At 39.2% G+C, this 22,774-nt stretch overlaps 1 protein-coding gene across 3 annotated transcripts in view; it reads right to left on the reverse strand.

Annotated features, from left to right (window-relative positions):
- Positions 1–871: 871 nt before the first annotated feature.
- The window catches only part of ankef1a (ankyrin repeat and EF-hand domain containing 1a), a 38,802-nt gene continuing 16,899 nt past the window's right edge, over positions 872–22,774 (reverse strand). For all 3 annotated transcript variants that reach the window (XM_057822079.1, XM_057822077.1, XM_057822080.1), the window contains 7 exons: positions 19,715–19,914; positions 12,820–12,969; positions 12,576–12,699; positions 9,670–10,468; positions 5,561–5,787; positions 1,709–1,815; positions 872–1,626 (listed from right to left, as the gene is read on the reverse strand). In XM_057822079.1, the coding sequence (XP_057678062.1) occupies positions 1,624–1,626; positions 1,709–1,815; positions 5,561–5,787; positions 9,670–10,468; positions 12,576–12,699; positions 12,820–12,969; positions 19,715–19,914 (1,610 nt within the window). In that variant the 3' untranslated portion in view covers positions 872–1,623. The remainder of the gene's footprint in view (positions 1,627–1,708; positions 1,816–5,560; positions 5,788–9,669; positions 10,469–12,575; positions 12,700–12,819; positions 12,970–19,714; positions 19,915–22,774) is intronic.

A 22,774-nucleotide genomic window follows, 5' to 3' on the forward strand; every position in this document is an offset into this window, starting at 1 on the left:
CGGCCTACTACACCACGGACTTAAAAAACACTGGACATTGAGATAACAGACCAAGATTGAGCTTTTTGGCAACAAACACTCTAAGTGGGTCTGGCGTGCCACGAAAGATGTGCACCTCATACCCACTGTGAAGTATGGGGGGGGTCAATGATGCTATGGAGCTGTTTCGCTTCCAAAGGCCCTGGGAACCTTGTTAGGGTGCATGGCATCATGAATGCTTTGAAATACCAGGACATTTTAAATACAAATCTGTTGCTCTCTGCCCGAAAGCTGAAGATTGGTCGTCTCTGGGTCTTTCAGCAAGACAATGACCCTAAACATATGGCCAAATCACAGAAATGGTTCACCAGACACAAAATCAAGCTCCTCCCATGGCCATCTCAGTCCCCAGACCTTGTTTTGTTGGCAAGAGGGGGTTGTACAAAGTATTAACACCAGGGGTGCTAATAATTGTGACACACATTATTTGATGTCAAATAATTTTTTCTTTATGTGGGATTTTTTCGCCACTGAATGAATGCACTTGTATTGAAGGTTGGATTTTTCTCTTTTTTTCCATTAAGGGCCCATATTATTTGAATAAAAATACACGGTACTGTGCAAAAGTCTTAGGCAGGACACCTGCCTAAAACGTTTGCACAGTACTGTATATTTTTATTATATTATGTATATACAGGATATACTGTATGTATATATTTTCCCCAAGTGGAAGCTTCCATGGTCCTAATAAATTTAATAATTAAAAAAAAAAATATATATATATATACAGTACTGTGCAAAAGTTTTAGGCAGGTGTCCTGCCTAAAACCTTTGCACAGTACTGTATATATATATTAGAAGCTAAAAAAAACACTTTTTCAGGGGTGCCAATAATTATGGAGGGCACTGTATCTCTAAAATATAATAATGTCAAACATTTTTGTGTAAAGAAAACAGGTTGTCATGCATCGACTTGGTACTCTTCCATGAGGGAGATACCTTAGCTCAAAGCTTACAAAATCAAGCTAATAAGCACGTGAAAGCCAGTCGTGTACCAATTCTCACAAATATAGATGAGGGTGAACGTCACAAAGGGCCTCTGAAAGAGTTGACAATTTAAAAGAGGTTCCACGTTTGGAACTACCCGAGGCTCGTAACCCGGAAAACCCGGAAGTAAAATCGTATAATGGATCCCTATGGGAGTGTCGCGACTCTCTTTATATGGCTCTGATTTTTAGTAAACGTCGACTAAAACTAGAAAAAATTAGTCCTGAGTTTTCGTCAACATAACCTAGATGAAGACAAACACATTTTGAAATGACTAAAATATGACTAAGACTAACAAGTATTATCATTCAAAAGACTAAGACAAAAATTAAAACAGCTGCCAAAAACAACACTGCTGTGAACTTATTTCCAAGTTAACAGATAAAGCGGACACTGACTAATATGAGATCAAATGGTTTCATAGGCTGAGATGGTGGGTGAAATTTCTTGAAAAATTTAGTTTATTTGAACAAACTCTGATGAAGTAATTGTATTGCATAACAGTCGGCACCGGATGAAGTTGAAGAAAGAGATCAGGAAGGGAAACATAGTTAGAATGAATGAATCCCAAGAGAGGCAGATGGAGAGATATTGCTGTCACTAAAACAGAAAACAGAGAAATAGTTTAAAGGTTTAAACATGCTCAACTTGAGATGCGAGGTTGAATGTTCAAAGGTGTTACCTTTTTACCCTTTGCTTTTGGTTTAGGCATGGCTTCATACTTTTCTTTGACCAACTGATATATTGCACCATCGGCAAATGCAACTGCTACATCAAGACAGGTTTGTTCTAAAAAGGAAAGAAAAATACCGGCTTAGTAAAGCACTGCATTCACATGTTTTTGTTTTTTTAACAGTGGTAGCGCTGCCAAGAAATTGTCAAAGGTTTCATGCACTGGCGAATGCCTTGTTCAAAACCAATTGATTTTAACCAGACTGTTACCGTGGATTGTGTTTGGGTCTAAGCGACCCCAAACTTTTGAACCGTAGCGTACCTTATGTTTGTCTTAACAGGGAGCAGTTGGATTCAGTCATGAGAGAGGAGTTATGGCATATTGAATGTTACATCTAGAGGGCAGTGTACCCACCAAAACCAATAAAATAAATGCAAAACTTTCAAAACAAACCATTACGTCACTTTGATTAAATGTATCCACGAACATCACTCTGATTAAACGAATCCTCGAAGCAGCAAAATGTGTTTCAAAGCTTTTTTCGAATTGAATTACTCCACTGAATCGTTTAATCGTTACAGCATTATAATATAGTTTTTGATGGCAGAACTAGCTCAAGAGCTGAACGAGAGCTCAGTTATTTCTTTTTATATTGGGTATATTCACATAAATTTGACAGTGATCCCTCGATTATCGTGAAGTGAAACACAGCAAAGTAGTGTCACCCCTGCCATTTTTAAACAGAGGTTGGTAGAGTAGCCAAGTAAGAGTAGCGTTACTTCAAATTAATATTACAAAAGTGAAAAGAAAACTCAAGTATTCAGTAACACTGTGAGTAACTGTTTTAATCAATGGTATTTTTTTTCCTCTCAGCACAAACTTATCCATATAAACTGTTGTTATAATGATGCTGTACGATAACCCATTACGGAACCACATTAAGCCAAAGGGAAAAAAAACCCCATTGAACTCTGGCAAGAAAAAAAAAAGACAGAAATGAAGCATTATTCGTCCAAAGAGCATAAGTGCCCTGCCCTCTAGTGGAGAAAATAGTTCCTAGTTTAAATAGTGAATAGTGTACTTATTCAGTTATTATTATGAAAATAAAATCATCACATCACCGTTTTTTTGTTTGGTTTTTTTTTTGTGATAATCGGTGCCAAATTACTGTACCGTACCACATTACTGTTTAAAAGTTTGGGGTCACTTGTGACTTTTCACTTTAGTGCAAATCTGTATTGGCTTATAATGACTTTCATACTCTACCGTTCAAAAGTTTGGATAGTGTAAAAACTGAGAGGTTTGAATTTGCACTTTGGAGTCATGCTGAGAGCAGCGCTCAATGTCAAATACCTAATTTTTTACGGCGTTTTAAAGATGCCACGTGATTGAATGGGCTGGCGTGATCATAAAAAGGCAAGCTTGTGTCTGATTGGTCTAATGGAGTCATGTGATTATTGTTGCGATGTCTCATTGGTGAAATTATTAGCGCTACTCTTGGCAATGGCGCCGCTAGCAAAGAAAAAAAAAAGTTTAATCTCTAGAATAAAGAGGAAAAATGTAACGACTCTTGTGTAGCCCAAAGTAGCGGAGTAAGAGTAGCGTTTTTTTCTTCAAAAATCTACTCAAGTAAAAGTAAAAAGTATGGCTTAGTAAAACTAAGGTACAGTGGGGCAAATAAGTATTCAGTCAACCAATAATTGTGCAAGTTCTCCTACTTGAAAAGATTAGAGAGGCGTGTAATTGTCAACATGGGTAAACCTCAACCATGAGAGACAGAATGTGAAAAAAAAAAAAAAAAAACACAAAATCACATTGTTGGATTTTTAAAGGATTTATTTCCAAATTAGAGTGGAAAATAAGTATTTGGTCATCTACAAACAAGCAAGATTTCTGGCAGTCAAAGAGGTCTAACTCCACCACCACTCATTACCTGTATTAATGGCACCTGTTTTAACTCATTATCGGTATAAAGGACACCTGTCCAAAACCTCAGTAAGTCACACTCCAAACTCCACTATGACCAAGACCAAAGAGCTGTCGGAGGACACAAGAGAAAAAAATTGTAGACCTGCACCAGGCTGGGAAGACTGAATCTGCAATAGGTAAAACGCTTGGTGCAAAGAAATCAACTGTGGGAGCAATTATTAGAAAATGGAAGACATACAAGACCACTGATAATCTCCCTCGATCTGGGGCTCAATGCAAGATCTCATCCTGTATCGTCAACATGATAACAAGAACGGTGAGCAAAAATCCCAAAACCACACGGGGGGGACCTAGTGAATGACCTACAGAGAGCTGGGACCACAGTTACAAAGGCTACTATCAGTAACACAATGCGCCGCCAGTGACTCAAATCCTGCCCTGCCAGACGTGTCCCCCTGCCGAAGCCAATACACGTCCAGGCCCGTCTGCGGTTCGCTAGAGAGCATTTGGATGATCCAGAAGAGGACTGGGAGAATGTGTTAAGGTCTGATGAAACCAAAATAAAACTTTTTGGTAAAAACACAGGTTCTCGTGTTTGGAGGAGATTGAATACTGAATTGTATCCGAAGAACACCATACCCACTGTGAAGCATGGGGTTGGAAACATCATGCCTTGGGGCTGTTTTTCTGCAAAGGGACAAGGATGACTGATCTGTGTAAAGGAAAGAATTAATGGGGCCATGTATCGAGAGATTTTGAGTGAAAATCTCCTTCCATCAGCAAGGGCATTGAAGATGAGACGTGGCCGGGTCTTTCAGCATGACAATGATACCAAACACAGCCAGGGCAACAAAGGAGTGGCTTCGTAAGAAGCGTTTTAAGGTCCTGGAGTGACCTAGCCAGTCTCTATATCTCAACCCCATAGAAAATCTGTGGAGGGAGTTGAAAGTCCGTGTTGCCCAACGACAGCCCCAAAATATCACTGCTCTAGAGGAGATCTGCATGGAGGAATGGGCCAAAATATCAGCAACAGTGTGTGAAAAGCTTGTGAAGAGTTACAGAAAATGTTTGGCCTCTTTTATTGCCAACAAAGGGTACATAACAAAGCATTGAGATGAACTTTTGGTATTGACCAAATACTTTTTTTCCACCATGATTTGCAAATAAATTCTTTAAAAATCAAACAATGTGTTGAGGTTTACCCATGTTGACAATTACATGCCTCTCTAATATTTTCAAGTGGGAGAACTTACACAATTAGTGGTTGATTAAATACTTATTTGCCCCACTGTACATTTTTCTCAAAAAGTTACTTATTTAAATAGAACGTAGTACCCAGCTTTTTTTTAAATGCATTTTTTGTGTTTGTAATAACAGTAAGTGCTCGTTAGAACATTAAAGAATACTTTGAAACATGTTATAAATAAAATAATAATGATATACCTAACAAACTGTACATAAAATAATGTATCAATAATATAAAAAATATGGACTGTGCATTCATTCTCTTGCATCTCGGCCAATCAGCTTGCGAGATTCCTGAGTTGGGAGGGATCTCTTAAAGGGGGTATACGGGCTAGCGAATCAGAGATGTGGATTTTGAGTTATACGGGCTCTCCCTGCCTTCTGCTGGTGCATGGGCAATTTTCACACCATATGTACACATTTTGAATTTTTGATGAATATATTTTCTAAATGTTGAATTGATAAATATTTTTTAAATCCGCGAATCACTGAGGGCACGAATGTTGAGCCGCAAAGTAGTGAGGGATCACTGTATATTAAAAATATTTTAGGGAGGGGTCCGTTTTTTTTTTGTTTTGTTTGTTTGCTGTATCTAAAGTGTACCAATGTTTAAATTTGTTAAACTATCATAAAAAAATTCCCCACTCTATTCCTGATTGCGATTTCAGATGTATGAGTGAGTCACACCTTTCTTGTTTTCCATTAAGATATTGGCACCAGCTGTAAAGAAGAACTCCACACAGGAGAGGTGAAGGCTCTGGATGGCAATCATGAGGGGGGTGGTACCAGTGATGGTTTGAGCATTTATGTCTGCTCCAGCATCCAAAAGAAGTTCAAGTATTTCCACTTTGCCAGCTTGAGCAGCATGGTGAAGCGCCGTCCAGCAGAACTGATCACACAAGTCCACTGTTGCACTGTTCATAACACAATCATACAGTGATTTCATAATGGGACATCAGTAGAGTTCTTTAGAACAGTAATTTTCCCACAAATTTGAAAATGATTTGCGACTCACTCTAGGGCTGCACAAGTACTTGAATTTTATTTGTGATCATGATTTTGGTGGTCACAGATAAATGACCCTGATTTTTGCCAATTTACATTGATTTGTTTTTCTTTTTTAATGCAGGCTCTGTTGCACATCTTCCGTATTTTCACGACCATAAGGCGCACCAAAAAGTCAAACATTTTCTCCCAAATGGATCGTGGGCCTACTGTGGGGATCGAGTACCATATTGTGTCTGTCTGAGTGAGCAATTTTTCAAAAGGCGGACGTAAGTGAGAGCCGCGTGCGAACCTTAAAGGGAGAAGGTTGCGTGTGATAGGGGTGGTCCCGCAGTAGCTGTAAAGTTCGAGTGTGTGCGTTAGGCTAAACAACATTGGTTTGGTGAAGGACCCTCAAAAATGGCATCTACACTTGCGAAGCCCAATTCAAACTCAAGGCTATCACCTACACGAAACAAAAAGAAACTGCCATCTATGGTCATTTTTATAAAGGAAGATGCTTTCCAAAGATTGTTTCTCGCCAGAGTCATTGTGAAAGCCAATCAAAATGGCTGGATGGATGAGGAACAGATGAGAGAGTAACTGAGGGAAGTGTACGATTTCTATGGGGAAAGCTCACAGCCTGTAGTACCATCAGACTTACGTCAAATAGAGGCATTTCTAAATTGTTGATATCTATCAATCCAATAATTTTCTTTATTGCTCATCCTTGTTAAGTTCGTAGCTGAGATGGTGCCTGTCCTAGATGGTAGTCAGTTAATCCAAAACAACCGATCTATTTAGTTTCCAATGAACCTAAGACATATTTCAGAAAGGGTGGCAGAAAACAACCCACAAAACTGCATAGCAGTTCTAGCCACAAGCATAACATGCCACCATGAAAACAAAAAAAACGTATAAACTAAGTGATGATTTAGGGCGTATTCACACCACTTCTTCTCCCTGCCTTCGACGGGGGCGGATGTGTTTCCTCCCTGCTCTTGCTGCTCCTTCTGCTATCTTCGTCAGCCTAGTTTGCCTGCCTTTTTTGTATGTCCCCTGTGGATCAACTGTTGCTGGTCTCTCATACGAAAATGGATCTGATTAGTTGGTCTCTCAGCGCAATTGACAAGATTTTTTCAACAATACACAGTGCACCAGGAAAGCCGTCCTGCCCAGATGGTACCTTCGCCGCTAGATACTTGAGAGATTCATGGGATCACTGGAAGCCAGCGTGTCTTACTGTCCTATCTGTGGAAGATGTCGAGGATATTTGGCTGTTTGACGTGACGGTCGTCGGGTTCCATCTGCTTGGCTTGGGAGCTACCCTGCTCTACTGGAAAGTTCCAAGACGGCAGCTTTCAAGGAAATCAACAAATTGACCACGGATCAAACGGTGTGATTCAAGGCATTGGAAGACCGCATCGAGGCTCGGATCGAGAACTGGTTCCGTGGACTCGCGATTCGGTCCAAGGAAGGATAGAGAAAAGTGGATTCTACCTTGCGCCACGTGACGGAACTGTCGAGGCAGACCGCGCCTATTGGCAATGACTTAAGGGACCTGAGGTCTCACCTACGCCCTGATGAACGTGAATTTGACAGAAGACCAACTGTATTTGGACATATTAAATTACTTATTCGGCTTAATTATATTATAATTTTCCTTTCCCGAACACCCTTATCCTACCCTTCTCCTGGAGAGAGCCGCGCAGATGGCCCTATCTCTGGCCCTTGATTCTCTTCCCAAGGCCGGTCACAGGGCCCTGCGACTCTTATTTTGTCTACAGACACGTACAAATGCTGATAAATGTGTGCACACACACACACTCACACACACCCTCCCCCCCTTCCAGTCCGCCACCGCCTTTTCTTACTATCACTGACCCCCTCCCCTTCCTCCAGCCATGACTGATAGTTCTTCTTTCTTTTCACACAAAAAGTCCCTGCACGTGACCTGTGTGTCATGTTATATCCCTGCTATGTTGTATGATATATGTGTGTACTGTAACTTCTGTAACTGCTCTACTTGTAACTTGCTCTGTAATTTCAGAAGAAGAGAGAGAAGTTGGTGGCGCGGAACGTCTGCAGCCGCCCGATGCTCACTCATCGAACGGAATTTCGTTGTCATCTGTTGTCATCTTGTGAGAGGTAGTGTCAATGACAAATAAATCTCTGAATCTGAAAGGTCTTAGTTCGCTTTCTTTGGTCCGCACCAAAATACGTTTGGTCTGGACGTTTTTGATGGGGTTTCTTCTCACATTGCAATTTGAGCAAGCGACCCAGGAATTCACAAGAAGCTTACGCATGTGCAAAAATCGTTCAATCATTGGACAAAACGGTGTGGGCCGGGTAATACGGTAAAATAAGGAAGTAAACAATACTTCGTACTGCTAATGTGATCATTGTTTTATCCAATTACAAGCGTTTGCGAAAAATTGGAAAAAATGGAGCATCAGAGGCCTTTGAAGGCATGTTCATTTTACAAGAACAATAGACATTCTGCTCCTCATATAACCCCGACTCCTATTAGCCCACGTACTGCTAATCACAGACTGTGATGCTAACCAGACAACATTTGCTTGCTAAGGAAGCTTGTTACGTGCAAAAGGTATGTGATTTCAGCTATGGTCTGAACCACGGTGCAGTTGCGGTCACCCCTAGCGAACCGCCACCACGAGCCGCATGAAGGAGAACCGAGACCACCTCTCCGGCAAGGTCTTGGACCGGCTGTTTGGTCCGCACCAGAGTTCACTGGTTTGTATTCACACCAGCCCAAAAGGTGCGCAACACGAACTTTTTGGATTGGTCCGGACCAAACAGGCCAGGTGTGAATTAGAGCTGTCCTGACTAGTCAACGTTGTCGCTGACGTAAATGCGACGACGAGAACAACACCCCGTTGCACGTTTAAAGGTGAGTTTAAAAAAAAAAAAAAATACAGTATATGCATGGAAAGTTGAGAGTGGCGGAGGGTGGGGATGCAAGCAGGGAAAGCGGCACAAAGCCAAAAAAGCAGACCAGAGTGGCCAAAGCATTGACTTATTTTATCGAAACAAAGGAGGGTGTCACTGTCGTGTGCAGTCTCTGCATTTCTGAGCACGCATACCACGGCAGTACGTCGGTCGAGAATGAACACCTGAAGCGTCGTCACCCAGGTATAACTTTGGAAGACAGGAGACAACAAGCTGGCGGATCGTAAGTCCAAATAACAACATTATTTATTTAAGTTACCTTTATCTATGTCATACAATGGCGTATTAGGGCCAAATAAATATAAAAAAAATGAAAGGACTACGTGGATAGTCGTAATATTCCTACTAGGAAAAAGTCATATTACTGCGTAGGGGTAAGGTAACTGTAAGTTCCTACGCAGTTTTATTCTCGTACTAATAATTCGACATTTATTCTCGTAATAATAGTTAGATTTTTTTCTCTCGTACTATAACTTTGAGAATAAAGTCGTATTATTATGTAGGGCTACTATAGCTGAATAAGCAGCTATGTACATTACGTAATGCATTGCCGCCTCCGTTAAAATCAACAATATTGAAGGCATCTTGTGTTTTGGAATCTTTGGCTCATCTACATCAAATTATTATCCATAGAATGATGTTTAATCTAATGCTTCTTCATAACCTCCAGCTATATTACATGTGATTATTATGAGGAAAAAAAAGTTCATAAAAAATTATTAAACTAGTCGACTAATCGTAAAAAAATCTGACTAATCGGGAGAAAAATAATGGTTTGGGACAGCCCTAGTGTGATTACGCCCTTAAAGATTGACCAACGCTAGCGGGTGAATGTGCCTCACCTCTTCTGGAGGAGGTACCTAGTCACCTCCAAGTTTCCAACGGCGCAGGCTACCATCAGTGGCGTCTTATAATATGGATCTTGAACGTCTACAGGAATCCTTTGACTAAAAGCCAGTTCTAGAGCTTCAATATTGCCATTCTTCACGAGGTAGTTGATATTTAGGTAGATCTTGTCTGGCTTCTCTGTGTACCACGATGTGTCATCAAGTACGGGATGTTCTGGTGCAGGCTCTTCATCAAGTGGACTGCAGTCTTCAGTTTTGTATGTCTCCATCATGTATTCTGGTGGGCCGCCATCCTCTCGGCGGGGCTTAAACTCTTGTGGGAGGGTACAAATAGGCATAGGGAGAACAAATTTTGGCTTCTTCTTCCCCTTTCCTTTCTTCCCACCCTTTTTCTTCTTGGGGAGGTAGGAGAGGAGGAGGTACGGTTTTTTGATGTAGTTCACACCCTTGATGAAGTCACTCACATTCAGACTGGCCAATCTTCCACCCCCATGCAATGAGATAACTAACTCAAGTTGCTCTTCGGTAACTGGAGCACCTAATGTTGTTAATACTGAGGTAAACTGTTCACCGGTAACCTTTGGACTGTCAAAGGCTTGCAGCAGTTCACTTTCATGTTCATTGGACCAGTCATGGAGGGTCAGAGCCCATAAATCTGTCAGGAGAGTCTCGTCAGTGTTGGCCTTTTGTTTCTCAGCTTTTTTCAGTTCCTTCATAGCCGGTTTGAAACCAGCATCTTTAGCAATCTGACGCGGCAGAAGACCTTCTACGTTCTTCAATTTGGCGTTTGCACCTGAACATAAAGAATATGAAGTGACGAGCAGTTTGTGTCAGAGTAAAAACTGTCATCTTTGAGGCTGGGAAAAATATGGCACAAACAAGCGCCATTGCTACAGTGGTATGAAAATGTATCTGAAGGAATTTCTCATATTTCTGCATAAAATCACCATCAAATGTGATGTGATCTTTGTCATAATCACAGATGAAAAATCAGTCTGCTTTAACTAAAACCACCCAAACATTTATAGGTTCTCATATTTTAATGAGGACAATATGCAAACAATGACAGAAAGGGGAAAAATAAGCAAGAGAACCATCACATTAAAATTTTTGTGGTCCCCCTTTGGCAGCAATAACTTCCACCAGACGCTACCTGTAGCTGCATATCAGTCTGGCACATCGATCAGGATTAATCTTGGCCCATTTTTCTCTACAAAACTGCTGTAGTTCAGATTCCTGGGATGTCTGGCATGAATCGCTGTCCTTAGGTCATGCCACAGCATCTCAATGGGGTTCAAGTCTGGACTTTGACTTGGCCAGAATGTGTATTTTGTTCTTCTGAAACCATTCTAAAGTTGATTTACTTCTGTGTTTTGGATTATATTGTCTTGTTGCAGCATCCATCCTCTTTTTAGCTTCAACTGTTCTACAGATGGCCTCAGGTTTTCCTGCAAAACATCCTGATAAAGTTTTGAATTTATTCTTCCATTAATGATTGCAAGTTGTCCAGGCCCCAAGTTAGCAAAACAGCCACAAATCATTATGCTCCCTCCACCATGCTTCACGGTGTTGATGTTGGTGAGCTGTTCCATTTTTTTCTCCACACATGACGTTGTGTGTTACTCCCAAACAATTCAACTTTGGTTTCATCAGTCCACAAAATATTTTGCCAAAACCTCTGTGGAGTGTCCAAGTGCCTTTTTGCGAACATTAAACGAGCAACAATGTTTTTTTTAGACAGCAGTGGCTTCCTCCGTGGAGTCCTCCCTTGAACACCTTCTTTGCCATAGTTTTACATATAGTTGATGTGTGCACAGACATATTGGACTGTGCCAGTGATTTATGTAAGTCTTTAGCCGACACTCTAGGGTTCTTTTTTACCTCTCTGAGTATTCTGCGCTGAACTTTTGACGTCATATTTGGTGGACGGCCACTCCTTGTGAGAGAAGCAACAATGCCAAACTCTCTTCATTTGTAGCCAACTTCCCTGACTGTCGAGTGATGAACATCCAGACTTTTAGAGATGGTTTGGATCCTTTCCCAGCTTTATACAAATCAACAATCCTTGCTCGCCGGTCTTCAGACAGCTCTTTTGACCGAGACATGATGCACATCAGACAATGCTTCTCATCAAGACAATTCTTACCAGGTGTGTGTTTTATAGTGGGCAGGGCAGCTTTAAACCACTCATCGGTGATTGGGCACACACCTGGCTTAAATTGTTTGGTAAAAACTGGTTTAAATTGTTCTTTAAGTCTCCTTAGGCAGAGGGTTCGCTTACTTATTTCCCCCCCCCTTTCTGTCATTGTTTGCATGCTATCCTTCTTAAAATATGAAAACCTATGCATGTTTGGGTGGTTTTACTTAAAGCAGACACTGTTTTTACATCTGTGTAATTTTGACAAAGATCAGATCACACTTGATGGTGATTTTATGCAGAAATGTGAGAAATTCCAAACGTTTCAGATACTTTTTCATACTACTGTAGCTGGCACTCTAGACATTGAAATGCAAGAAACTTCTTTCTGCTTAGAATTTGTGCTCACTAATTTTCCTATATTTATGGAACATGCTTGTGAAAACTGCAATCAGGATTTAGAAAATATTGATCCAATTTTATGAGGTGATCAGAATATTGATTGCGGTCTTTGGTGGCCTGAGAGAATTTTCAGACTACTGTGGACTCTCTAAAGGTCTGAATGATAACCCATGTCCCTTCAACACAATGATTTGTTTTCGTTCATATTGGACCAAGGAAATCATATTAACACATTTAAGACGCTGAAAAGATTTGACCTTTTTGAAGAATATAAAAACAGTTCCCAACCTTTTCACGTTTGGTTGTAGACACAATCATAGACTGTTTTGCATAAAATTGTAAAAATATTTCTGTGATATACCTCTCTGAGCCAGAAACCTGCAGCAGTTGACGTTGCCTGTTTTAGCAGCAAAATGGAGGGCCGTGCATTCTTCCACATTAATAATGCTAATGTCTGCTGAGAACGCAGACAATAGCACAAGCACCTGGGTAATACAAACGGATAGACAAGACAAAGGGCAGTTTGTGATCAAAAAGAACAATCATCCCCGATTTGGATTTTTGTTGCATATATGCCATAATGACATTTGCTGCAGCTATTTCACCTCAAAAAAGCCCCCCATGGCAGCATAGTGCACGGCTGACAAGCGTTTCTGGTCCAGGGCATTGGGATTCCCACCCCTTTTTAGAATGTCTCTGACAAGCTCCAGGGATCCAGACTTGGCAGCCTCCATCAAAGCAGTAACACCTGTTTTCTAAGGATAGGACAATGTTATAATGTTATGTCACCTATTTGCAGATTTTTCATAATATTTTTTGGGGGGGGAAACCAACTTCTTATTGTGCTCTCTTAGCATTTGTTCAAGATTTTTTGGGGTTAAAAAAAAAATCAATTGCCACCAATTATTTGCTAGTTTTACAGTGGTATGAAAAGTATCTGAACCCTTTGGAATTTGTCACATTTCTGCATAAAATCACCATCAAATGTGATCTGATCTTTGTCAAAATCAAACAGATGAAAATACAGTGTCTGCTTTAACTAAAACAACCCAAACATTTATAGGTTTTCATATTTTAATGAGGATAGCATGCAAACAATGACAGAAGGGGGGAAATAAGTAAGCGAACCCTCTGCCTAAGGAGGCGCAAATGAAACCAATTTTGGCCAAACAATTTAAGTCAGGTGTGTGCCCAATCACTGATGAGTGGTTTAAAGCCTACTATAAAACACACACCTGGGACGAATTGTCTTGATGAGAAGCATTGTCTGATGTGCATCATGTCTTGGTCAAAAGAGCTGTCTGAAGACCTGCGATCAAGGATTGTTGATTTGTATAAAGCTAGAAAAGGATGCAAAACCGTCTCTAAAAGTCCAGATGTTCATTAATCGACAGTCAGAGAAGCTGTTTACGCATGGAGAGTTTGGCACTGTTGCTTCTCTACCAAAGAGTGGACATCAACCAAATATGATGCCAAGAATTCAGCGCAGAATACTCAGAGGTAAAAAAAAGAACACTAACGTGTACGCCTGCACAATATATTGTTTGAACATTGCCATCGCAATGTGCGCATGCGCGATAGTCACATCACTTTTTTTTTTTTTTTTTTGAACATGTAAACTTTTGTTTTGCTTCATAAAAGTAGCAAGGTACACTGTCTTATTGCATTGTCCTCCAAGACAGAGTGTTTTAAGAAATTGCTTGTCCTGCTTCTGTCTTCATCTTTTACAGATGAACCCCCTTAGGGGCCGTTTACATGGTGACACTCTGACAAAAACAACATAACACGAGCCATTTCATGTTTGCATTTAATTGGTTCCGTCTCACAATGTCGCAATTTTGTGTGAAAACAATGTGCTGACGTCATCTGAGGGACAGCGTTCACTGTGTTTTTCATTCATATCGTTGCGGAGCTAGCCCCGTAATCGAATCGTTCAACTTTGGAGGCCGCAATCAAAAGCTTGCGTCTTCGCCTTCAACGTAATAATTCCACAACACAATCATTGTGTCTTGGTGTTGCAGCTTCACCATGTAAACAGCCCCTTAGCCTGGATTAAACATTATTAGAAGAAGATATGACTGTAATGTGGAGATGGTGAGTCAACCAAAGTCTTATCAAGCAAAGTTAATCAAGTCATCTGGTGAAAATTCTTCATGTCTTAATATTGCAAACCTCCAAAAAGTTGCAATGTCAGTTTTTTTCTAATATCGTTCAGCCCTTCTAGAGTGTCTGCTAAAGACTTAAAGAAATCACTGGCACAGTCCAATATGTCCATGCACACATCAACTATATGTAAAGCAATGGCCAAGAATGGTGCTCATGGGAGGACTCCACTGAGGAAGCCATTGCTGTCTAACAAAAACATTGTTGCCCGTTTAATGTTAGCAAAAAGACACTTGGACACTCTACAGACATTTTGGCAAAATATTTTGTGGACTGATGAAACTAAAGTTGAATTGTTTGGGAGTAACAAATGTCATGTGTGGAGGAAAAATGGAACAGCTCACCAACATTAACACCTCATCCCCATCGTGAAGCATGGTGGAGGGAGCATCATGATTTGGGGCTGTTTTGCTACCTCAGGGCCTGGACAACTTGCAATCATTAATGGAAGAATGAATTCAAAAGTTTATCAGGATGTTTTGCAGGAAAACCTGAGGCAATCTGTAGACAGTTGAATCTAAAAAAAGGATGGATGCTGCAACAAGACAATGATCCAAAACACAGTAGTAAATTAACTTCAGAATGGTTTCAGAAGAACAAGATACACATTACAGAGTGGCCAAGACATAGTCCAGACTTGAATCTCATTGAGATGCTGTGGTATGACCCAAAGACAGCGATTCATGTCAGACATCCCAGGAATCTGACTGAACTGCGGCAGTTTTGTAGAGAAAAATGGGCCAAGATTAGTCCTGATCGATGTGCCAGACTTATCTGCAGCTACAAGAAGCGTCTGGTTGAAGTTATTGCTGGGTTCATTAACTTATTTTTCCCCCTTCTGTCATTGTTTGAATACTATACTCATTAAAATATAAAAAACTATAAATGTTTGGGTGGTTTTAGTTAAACAAGACAGTTTTTGTACCAGTGTGATTTTAAAAAAGATCAGATCACGTTTGATGGTGATTTTACACAGAAATGTAAGAAATTCCAAAAGGTTCAGATACTTTTTCATACCACTGTATGTGTCAATCTTATAGAAATGTCGAATGGGAGTGTCAAATAAACACATTAAATCAGGCTGGTTTTGCCTCTAATTACTTACTATACAAGACAACTGTCCAAGCATGGTAAAAAGAGGTCCTAAGGAATACTTTAAAAAGTGTTATTTAACATGTGATTTCACTGCCTTTGCGTCAATTCACTGCCTTTGCGTCAGTCATGATTTTCGAGGTTGGGTGAGGTTTTAACAGTGCTTTAGTAATTTCAAGCTTGGGAACAATTTCACTGCTGCACAACCACCTGTAGATGGCAGCAATGCACCATTTTAAATATAAGATCAGCCCAATTCCTGAGTAGATGTCAAGGCTACGTTGATACTGCAGGTCTTAATGGACGAATCCGATTTTTTCGTGTTTTTCCGACTCAAGTGAGGCATTAACTTGACGGTCTGAACGGGAGAAGTTGCATCAAAGTAAACCATTTCAAATCCGGTCTTTGTCAATTTTGTATGTGGTTTAAATCTGATCTGGGCCACATTTTTCCAGAACGTCACGACGGTCTGAACTGGCAAGTCTCCCAAATCAGAACTCATACAGTAATTACGTCATCAAAGAGCGAGAGAGACGGCGTGCTGGTAGCGGCGCAGCTGTTCGTTAGCACCTAGCATGCCTTGAACACGGCTTTTAGGGAAGGGTCGGGCTTGACAACACTCATAAAAAAATTTAAATGGGTTGAGGATAAGCCTGAGAAGGAGTTGTTTTCTCTCTGCTCTACATAAGCAATATTTCAAGATTGCTTACACAGCCGAGAGTCGGGTCAAACTGCCCGTATGTGTGTGTGACATGCACGGACAGTGCGTGCATGCTATCGAGCCACAGAAACTTTGAATATAAGCCTAAATGGGGATTATTTATGTCAGTTATTTGTGTCCTCTTTTTGGAAATCAAAATATGATTGCCCTGGAATGACGGATGACAGCCAGCATGTGTAGTCATTTGTTTTGATGCTTCTGCGCATGCGGGTGTTCTTGCTTAGCGCGTGTCAGACTGCGAATTAGTGCGCATGCGTAATATTTGAACGGTCTGAATGGACGAAGGCAGTTTGAACCGTCATGCCAAAAAAACAGATATGACCAAAAAAATCTGATTTGTACATTAAAAACTGCAGTATGAACGTAGCATAACATTTTCCAAAACCTAGTTTACTATCAATGTTCTACTGCTGATTATAAAAAAAAAATTTTTTTAAATGAAGTTAAACCCCGAAAATAAAAATAAGTCTATTCTTTCATTTGGTAAATGTGGAGTATATATCCATAGCAAAAATTTGCTACTCATCTGTTGCTTAATCTCGTTGCTTAATCTTGTCTCGTGAGACGAATTTGATCATCTCAAACTTCTCATTCTCATTCTTTGGTGTTTGTTTCTGAGTTTGTGCTCCAAAGAGTACCCTTAGGACATGGGTGTCCAAACCTGTCCTCAAGGGCCGCTGTGGGTCCTGGTTTTTGTTCCTACCAATCGAGCACAGACAGTTTAACCAATGAAGTTTGTGTAAAACAAGCAGCACCTGACTGTAATCAACTGATAACACTTGTGAGACACCAGAATGGTGAAAGGTTGTCCTCATGATGGGTTTGAACAAAAACCCGCACCCACTGCGGTCCTATGTGGAATAGTTTGGACACCAATGCCTTAGGAACAACTGAGTCAAAATGAGCAAAGACATCATTGAGACAAAAGAGATTGATTTGACAAAAACAGATTTGAGCAATATTTGAGAAAAGAAATTATCTTAATTGAAAATGCAGCTTTAAAGCACCTTTCAGGCACTCGAAGCACTTTGACAGTATTATCATTAGGGTTGTTCCGATCATGTTTTTTTGCTCCCGATCCGATCCCGATCGTTTTAGTTTGACTATCTGCCGATCCCGATATTTCCCGATCCGATTGCTTTTTTTTGCTCCCGATTCAATTCCAACCATTCCCGATAATTTTTCCCGATCATATACATTTTGGCAATGCATTACGAAAAAAATTAATAAAACTCGGATGAATATATACATTCAACATACAGTACGTAAGTACTGTATTTGTTTATTATGACAATAAATCCTCAAGATGTCATTTACATTATTAACATTCTTTCTGTGAGAGGGATCCACGAATAGAAAGACTTGTAATTCTTAAAGGATAAATGTGACTTTGTATATTGTTACTAAATATTGCCATCTAGTGTATTTGTTGAGCTTTCAGTAAATGATACCGCAGCTATTTAACTGTTGTGCCCAAATGCATGATGGGAAGTGCACTCATGACTGTGCGTAGTGGTACAAATGGATATATCTTCTCTGCGTTGGGAAATAACAAAGGGTGTTAAGAAAAAGATCAATTACCACCTTTCTTCCCCACATTGCTTCCCACGATATTTCTAATTGTAGGGAAAGGGATTGTAAGGCTTTAGCCAATTAAAAAAATGCTCCAAAGGCTGCCAAAATTCACTCTACTCATTTAACGCTGCCTTTTAGCTCTATATATAGGTAAAACGGCACCATTACAGATTGAATGTGACAATGCGTGAGTGGGTCCTGCAGCGCATGCGTTAATTGCGTTAAATATTTTAACGTGATAAATTAAAAAAAAAAAAATTACCGCCATTAACGGGATAAATTTGATAACCCTACCTTAAGCCTAAACTAAAGACTCTGGATGAGTGTAACATTTATGTCTGTAACGTTAAATACAATTAGAAAACGATTTAATTAATATATATATATATATATATATATATATATATATATATATATATATATATATATATATATTTAAAAAAGGCATGTCCGATATTTATTTGCCGATTCCGATACTTTAAAAATGACGTGATTGGACCTGATCGATTGGGATGCCGATCGACCGGGACATCTCTAATTATCATACTGTACCTAACCCAAAAATGCGACTTATATATATGTTTTTTTCCTCTTCGTTGGGCATTTTATGGCTGGTGCGACTTATACTCAGGTGCGACTTATAATCCGAAAAATACGGTAGATGATTTCATCAGGACAGAGAGTTAAACTCACAACCTCTGGGTTGGGGAACAACTTCTCTACCACTGAGCCACGCACGTGGCACATCAATGGAAAGCAACTTCAGAAAGAGCGTGTAACAGCGATGAAGAAAATTGATTATATTTTAGTTCATTTAATAAATAATTTATTTCTTTGATATTAAAAAAAAAAAATTCCAAATGGCAGGCATATTGCCTGTGAGCCAGTAGTTTTATCAAGACATCGTCAGCCAGCGTGTTGACAGTTTTGATTACGTCATTAAACAACAAGACTAAGGTTCTTCACACTATTTTGTGGTAAACTTTCAGTCTTCGGAACCAAAAACCGATAATGCATTTGTAGCGGCCGATAGTTTTCTCTAATTTTTACATTGAACAAGATGAACCAAATAATCAGATGTTATTTAATTATTTGACCACTTATAATATTTTCTTGGGTTATGGCATGATATGAATTAAAATGTGATTGGACATGTCAGAGCAGACACTACTCTTTGTTACGATGAAAGAATCTTGAAATCACAAAATGAGCAATTGCAGACTTCAAATATTATTATATAAAATTGAGAAACATTTGTGACTGGCAGAATATAGGGTTGCTTGGCAAAATCAGTAAAAGAGGCAGCTTTGAGGCAAGTTTAAGAAATAAAATACTTTGCTTATCCATGTCTTTTACTGAGAAATTACTGAGATCGTGACTCCAAATAAGGTGTTAAAATTGAGACGCATTTGAGATCGACACAAGTACTCATAGTTGTCTCTTGGTGAGATCTTGAAAGGAGACAACTGTGAGACTTTAATGAAAACTCGTGCCAGTAGAACTATTCTCAAGACCTTCTCAGGTAATGCTCACTAAGAGACTTATTTCTCATGAGACAAATTTGAGAAAACTGAGAAAACCACCCTGGTCTCGATTATTGCTGATTCACTTCTCAGAGATGTGAATGAGACATGAACAAGATCTCATCTTCAATTTTGCTTTGCTATGGGTATATTCATTGGACAAAAAAAACGTAGGGAAATCTGTCAAAATGCTCTGAAATGGTGTGTGAAATGGGTTTGGCTCTGAAAACAGTGGCTCTGAAAGAGTTTGTTTACACCATTTGGAAAGGGTAGAACCAATAAATTTCATTTTTTCAACTATCATTTGCTGCTAATTTTCACCTATCATGTGGTGGCCTGGAAAATAATGACACTATCCATCCATATAAACAAAAACAGGGGTACAAAGTTCCATCAACAATTAATGGCTACCATCTTAATATGAACCTCATCTGTTGCATTGGGGTTGGCACCTTTAGCCAACATCATGTGACACATGGGAGCGCAGTCTTCGGCATTTTGACACATCAGTTGAAAGACGTGAGTCCCCTGTGCTGACACATTGTTGACGTCTGCGTGGTACTCTAGCACCGTCTCCATGCATCGTGTGTGCCGCTTTGTTGGGTAGATGCAGTAGAACAGAACCCCTAAATCGGAAGGGTGAAAAAAAAACAGGTTCAACAGTTGTATTTGATGCTTTTTTTTGTTTCACTCAGTTATATTATTTATGCCCTATTCATTTAACTGTCATGCTAGCCCTTTAAATGAAATAGCTACAAAACAGTTTTGTCAATGATAATGGCCCCTTATTCTCCTTATATTTCAAGGCACTGTAAAATAACATAAGAAATTAGTTTCTAAATCCATCATACATCTTCAATCTGCAAACACTGGCCCGATAATACACAAATTAACTCCCTTGGCTCCAGCGCCCCCCTGACCTTCGAGTTTAAGCAGCTCAGAAAATGAATGAATGAATTAAAAGGTTTCATACATGCATTAGGCTGCTGTATTACACTGGAACAAGGCATAAATGAGAAACTGATTTCCATGTAAAATAGTATTTTTTCACTGATTTACAAAATTCCATCTAAAACGCCATCTAATTTTTATATTTCCTCAAATTTAAAAGCAAACCCTCAATTTTAACTATTCAAGAATACTTTAAAATTGAAGATAATATACTGTAAACACTGGCTTTTTTAAAAATAATAAATATATAAGTGAAATACATTTTTTTAAAAAGTGCAAATGACAGTGAAATGGAATATATTTTGAAGACAAAGCAAACATAGACTGTTTTTAATCATTAGGAAATAAATTAGTAGCTTTACATAAATGAAAATATGTGCACATTAACATGGAAGGTGTTCTGAACCACCCAAATAAAATAAAATGAAATAATAAAAACAAACTTAATCAACTCTTTCCTTTCTTTTGAATATTTTTCCGTTGCATTGCACCTTTAATTCAACAAGCTTTTTTTGTTTTTGTTTTGTTTTTTTGTATAGATCTTAAGCCCGAACCCAGTTAATTTGCCTAAAGGTTGTGCTACCAAGTATTAGGCTGAGGGTGCCAATAATTTTGTCCGGCCCATTTATGGAGTTTTGTGTAAAATGGTAAAATGTAAAAATGTTTTTTTCATTGCAAGCAAAATAAATGAAGATATTACAACCAAAGCATTTCTAATTGCAATCATTTTCTGGGAGAAATTGAGCATTATCTGACAGAATTGCAGGGGTACCAATACTTTTGGCCAGCAGTGTATGTCGAGACATATGATGAGTCAAATTTTATGGCGTCAGTCGAAGTACCACTGTACAGTAATCATGCTGTGCTCTACTGGTTAACTCGTAATCTAGAGGCAAAACAGGCACCAATAAGTCTGCAATTAATCAATCAACCCTGATACAAAAAATAAAACAACTGGCTCTGATGATCGATAGATACTGGCCCATACGACATAGCTATCAAGTTCAAGACAATCGGTTCATAAATGACGGAAGAGTAGCACTTCAAAGTTAGTGGCCACAAGAATAACAACAAACTGAGTTGTGATTTGGCAGGCCTTCAGCCTGGGACAAGACAATGTAATGCCTTTTCTAAATACATAAATTTTGTGACTCAGCTGAGGTTAGAATGTTGGTGCAGCAGGGCCGAGAACGAAAAGTGTATTTTGGTATGTGGCAAAATGTATTTTGGCATGTGGACATTTTTTTTTTTGCCATGTGTCATTTTTTTGGTATTTGGCAGAATGTATTTTGGCATGTGGCATTTTTTTGCCATGTGGCTTTTTTTTTTGCCATGTGGCAAGATGTATTTTGGCATGTGGCATTTTTTTGCCATGTGGCATTATTATTATTATTATTTATTTATTTTTGGTATGTGGCAAAATGTATTTTCGCATGTGGCATTTTTTTTTTTTTTTTTTTTTTTGCCTTGTGGCATTTTTTTGATATGTGGCAAAACAGATTTTGGCATGTGGCTTTTTTTTTTTTTTGTATCTGACATTTTTGCAGGCCATGCATGTCCATGCCATTGGCGGCTATGCTCGTCCAAATTTTAAATTAACTTAAAATATCATAAAAACATATGTGGCTGTGATTTTTGACCATACACTTACCATTACAGCAGTTTGACATTTAACTGGAACCCAAGTCAGGCTATGACATTGACGGCTATGATCGTCCAAATTTTCCATTCATTTTAAATGGCAGAAAAACGTGTGGTTTGATTTTTGACCATATACTTTACATTAAAATCAATTTTGACACATACCCCCCCCCAAAAAAAATGACGGCTTAAAAAAAAAAAAGTCACATGCCAAAATCCATTTTGCCACATACCAAAAAAATAATGCCACATGCCAAAATACATTTTGGAACTTGGCAGGCCTTCAGCCTGGAACAAGACAATGTAATGCCTTTTCTAAATACATAAATTTTGGGACTCAGCTGAGGTTAGCATGTTGGCGCAGCAGGGCCGAGAACGAAAAGTGGTATTAGGTATGTGGCTAAATTGATTTTGCCATGTAGAATTTTTTTGCCATGTGGCAAAATGTATTTGGCATGTTGCATCTTTTTTTGCCATGTGGCATTTTTGGTATTTGGCAAAATGTATTATGGCATGTGGCATTTTTTTGCCATGTGGCATTTTTTTTTGCCATGTGGCAAGATGTATTTCGGCATGTGGCATTTTTTTGGGGTATGTGGCAAAATGTATTTTGGCATGTGGCATTTTTTTTTTTTTTGCCATGTGGCATTTTTTTTGGTATGTGGCAAATGGATTTTGGCACGTGGCATTTTTTTTTTTTTTTTTTTGTATCTGGCATTTTTGCAGGCCATGCATGTCCATGCCATTGGCGGCTATGCTCATCCAAATTTTCCATTAATTTTAAATGGCATGAAAACATATGTGGATGTGATTTTTGACCATATACTTACCATTACAGCAGTTTGACATTTAACTTGAACCCAAGTCAGGCTATGACATTGACGGCTATGATCG

The sequence above is a fragment of the Corythoichthys intestinalis genome, chromosome 19 (genome assembly GCF_030265065.1).
Source record: "Corythoichthys intestinalis isolate RoL2023-P3 chromosome 19, ASM3026506v1, whole genome shotgun sequence".
Lineage (NCBI taxonomy): Eukaryota > Metazoa > Chordata > Actinopteri > Syngnathiformes > Syngnathidae > Corythoichthys > Corythoichthys intestinalis.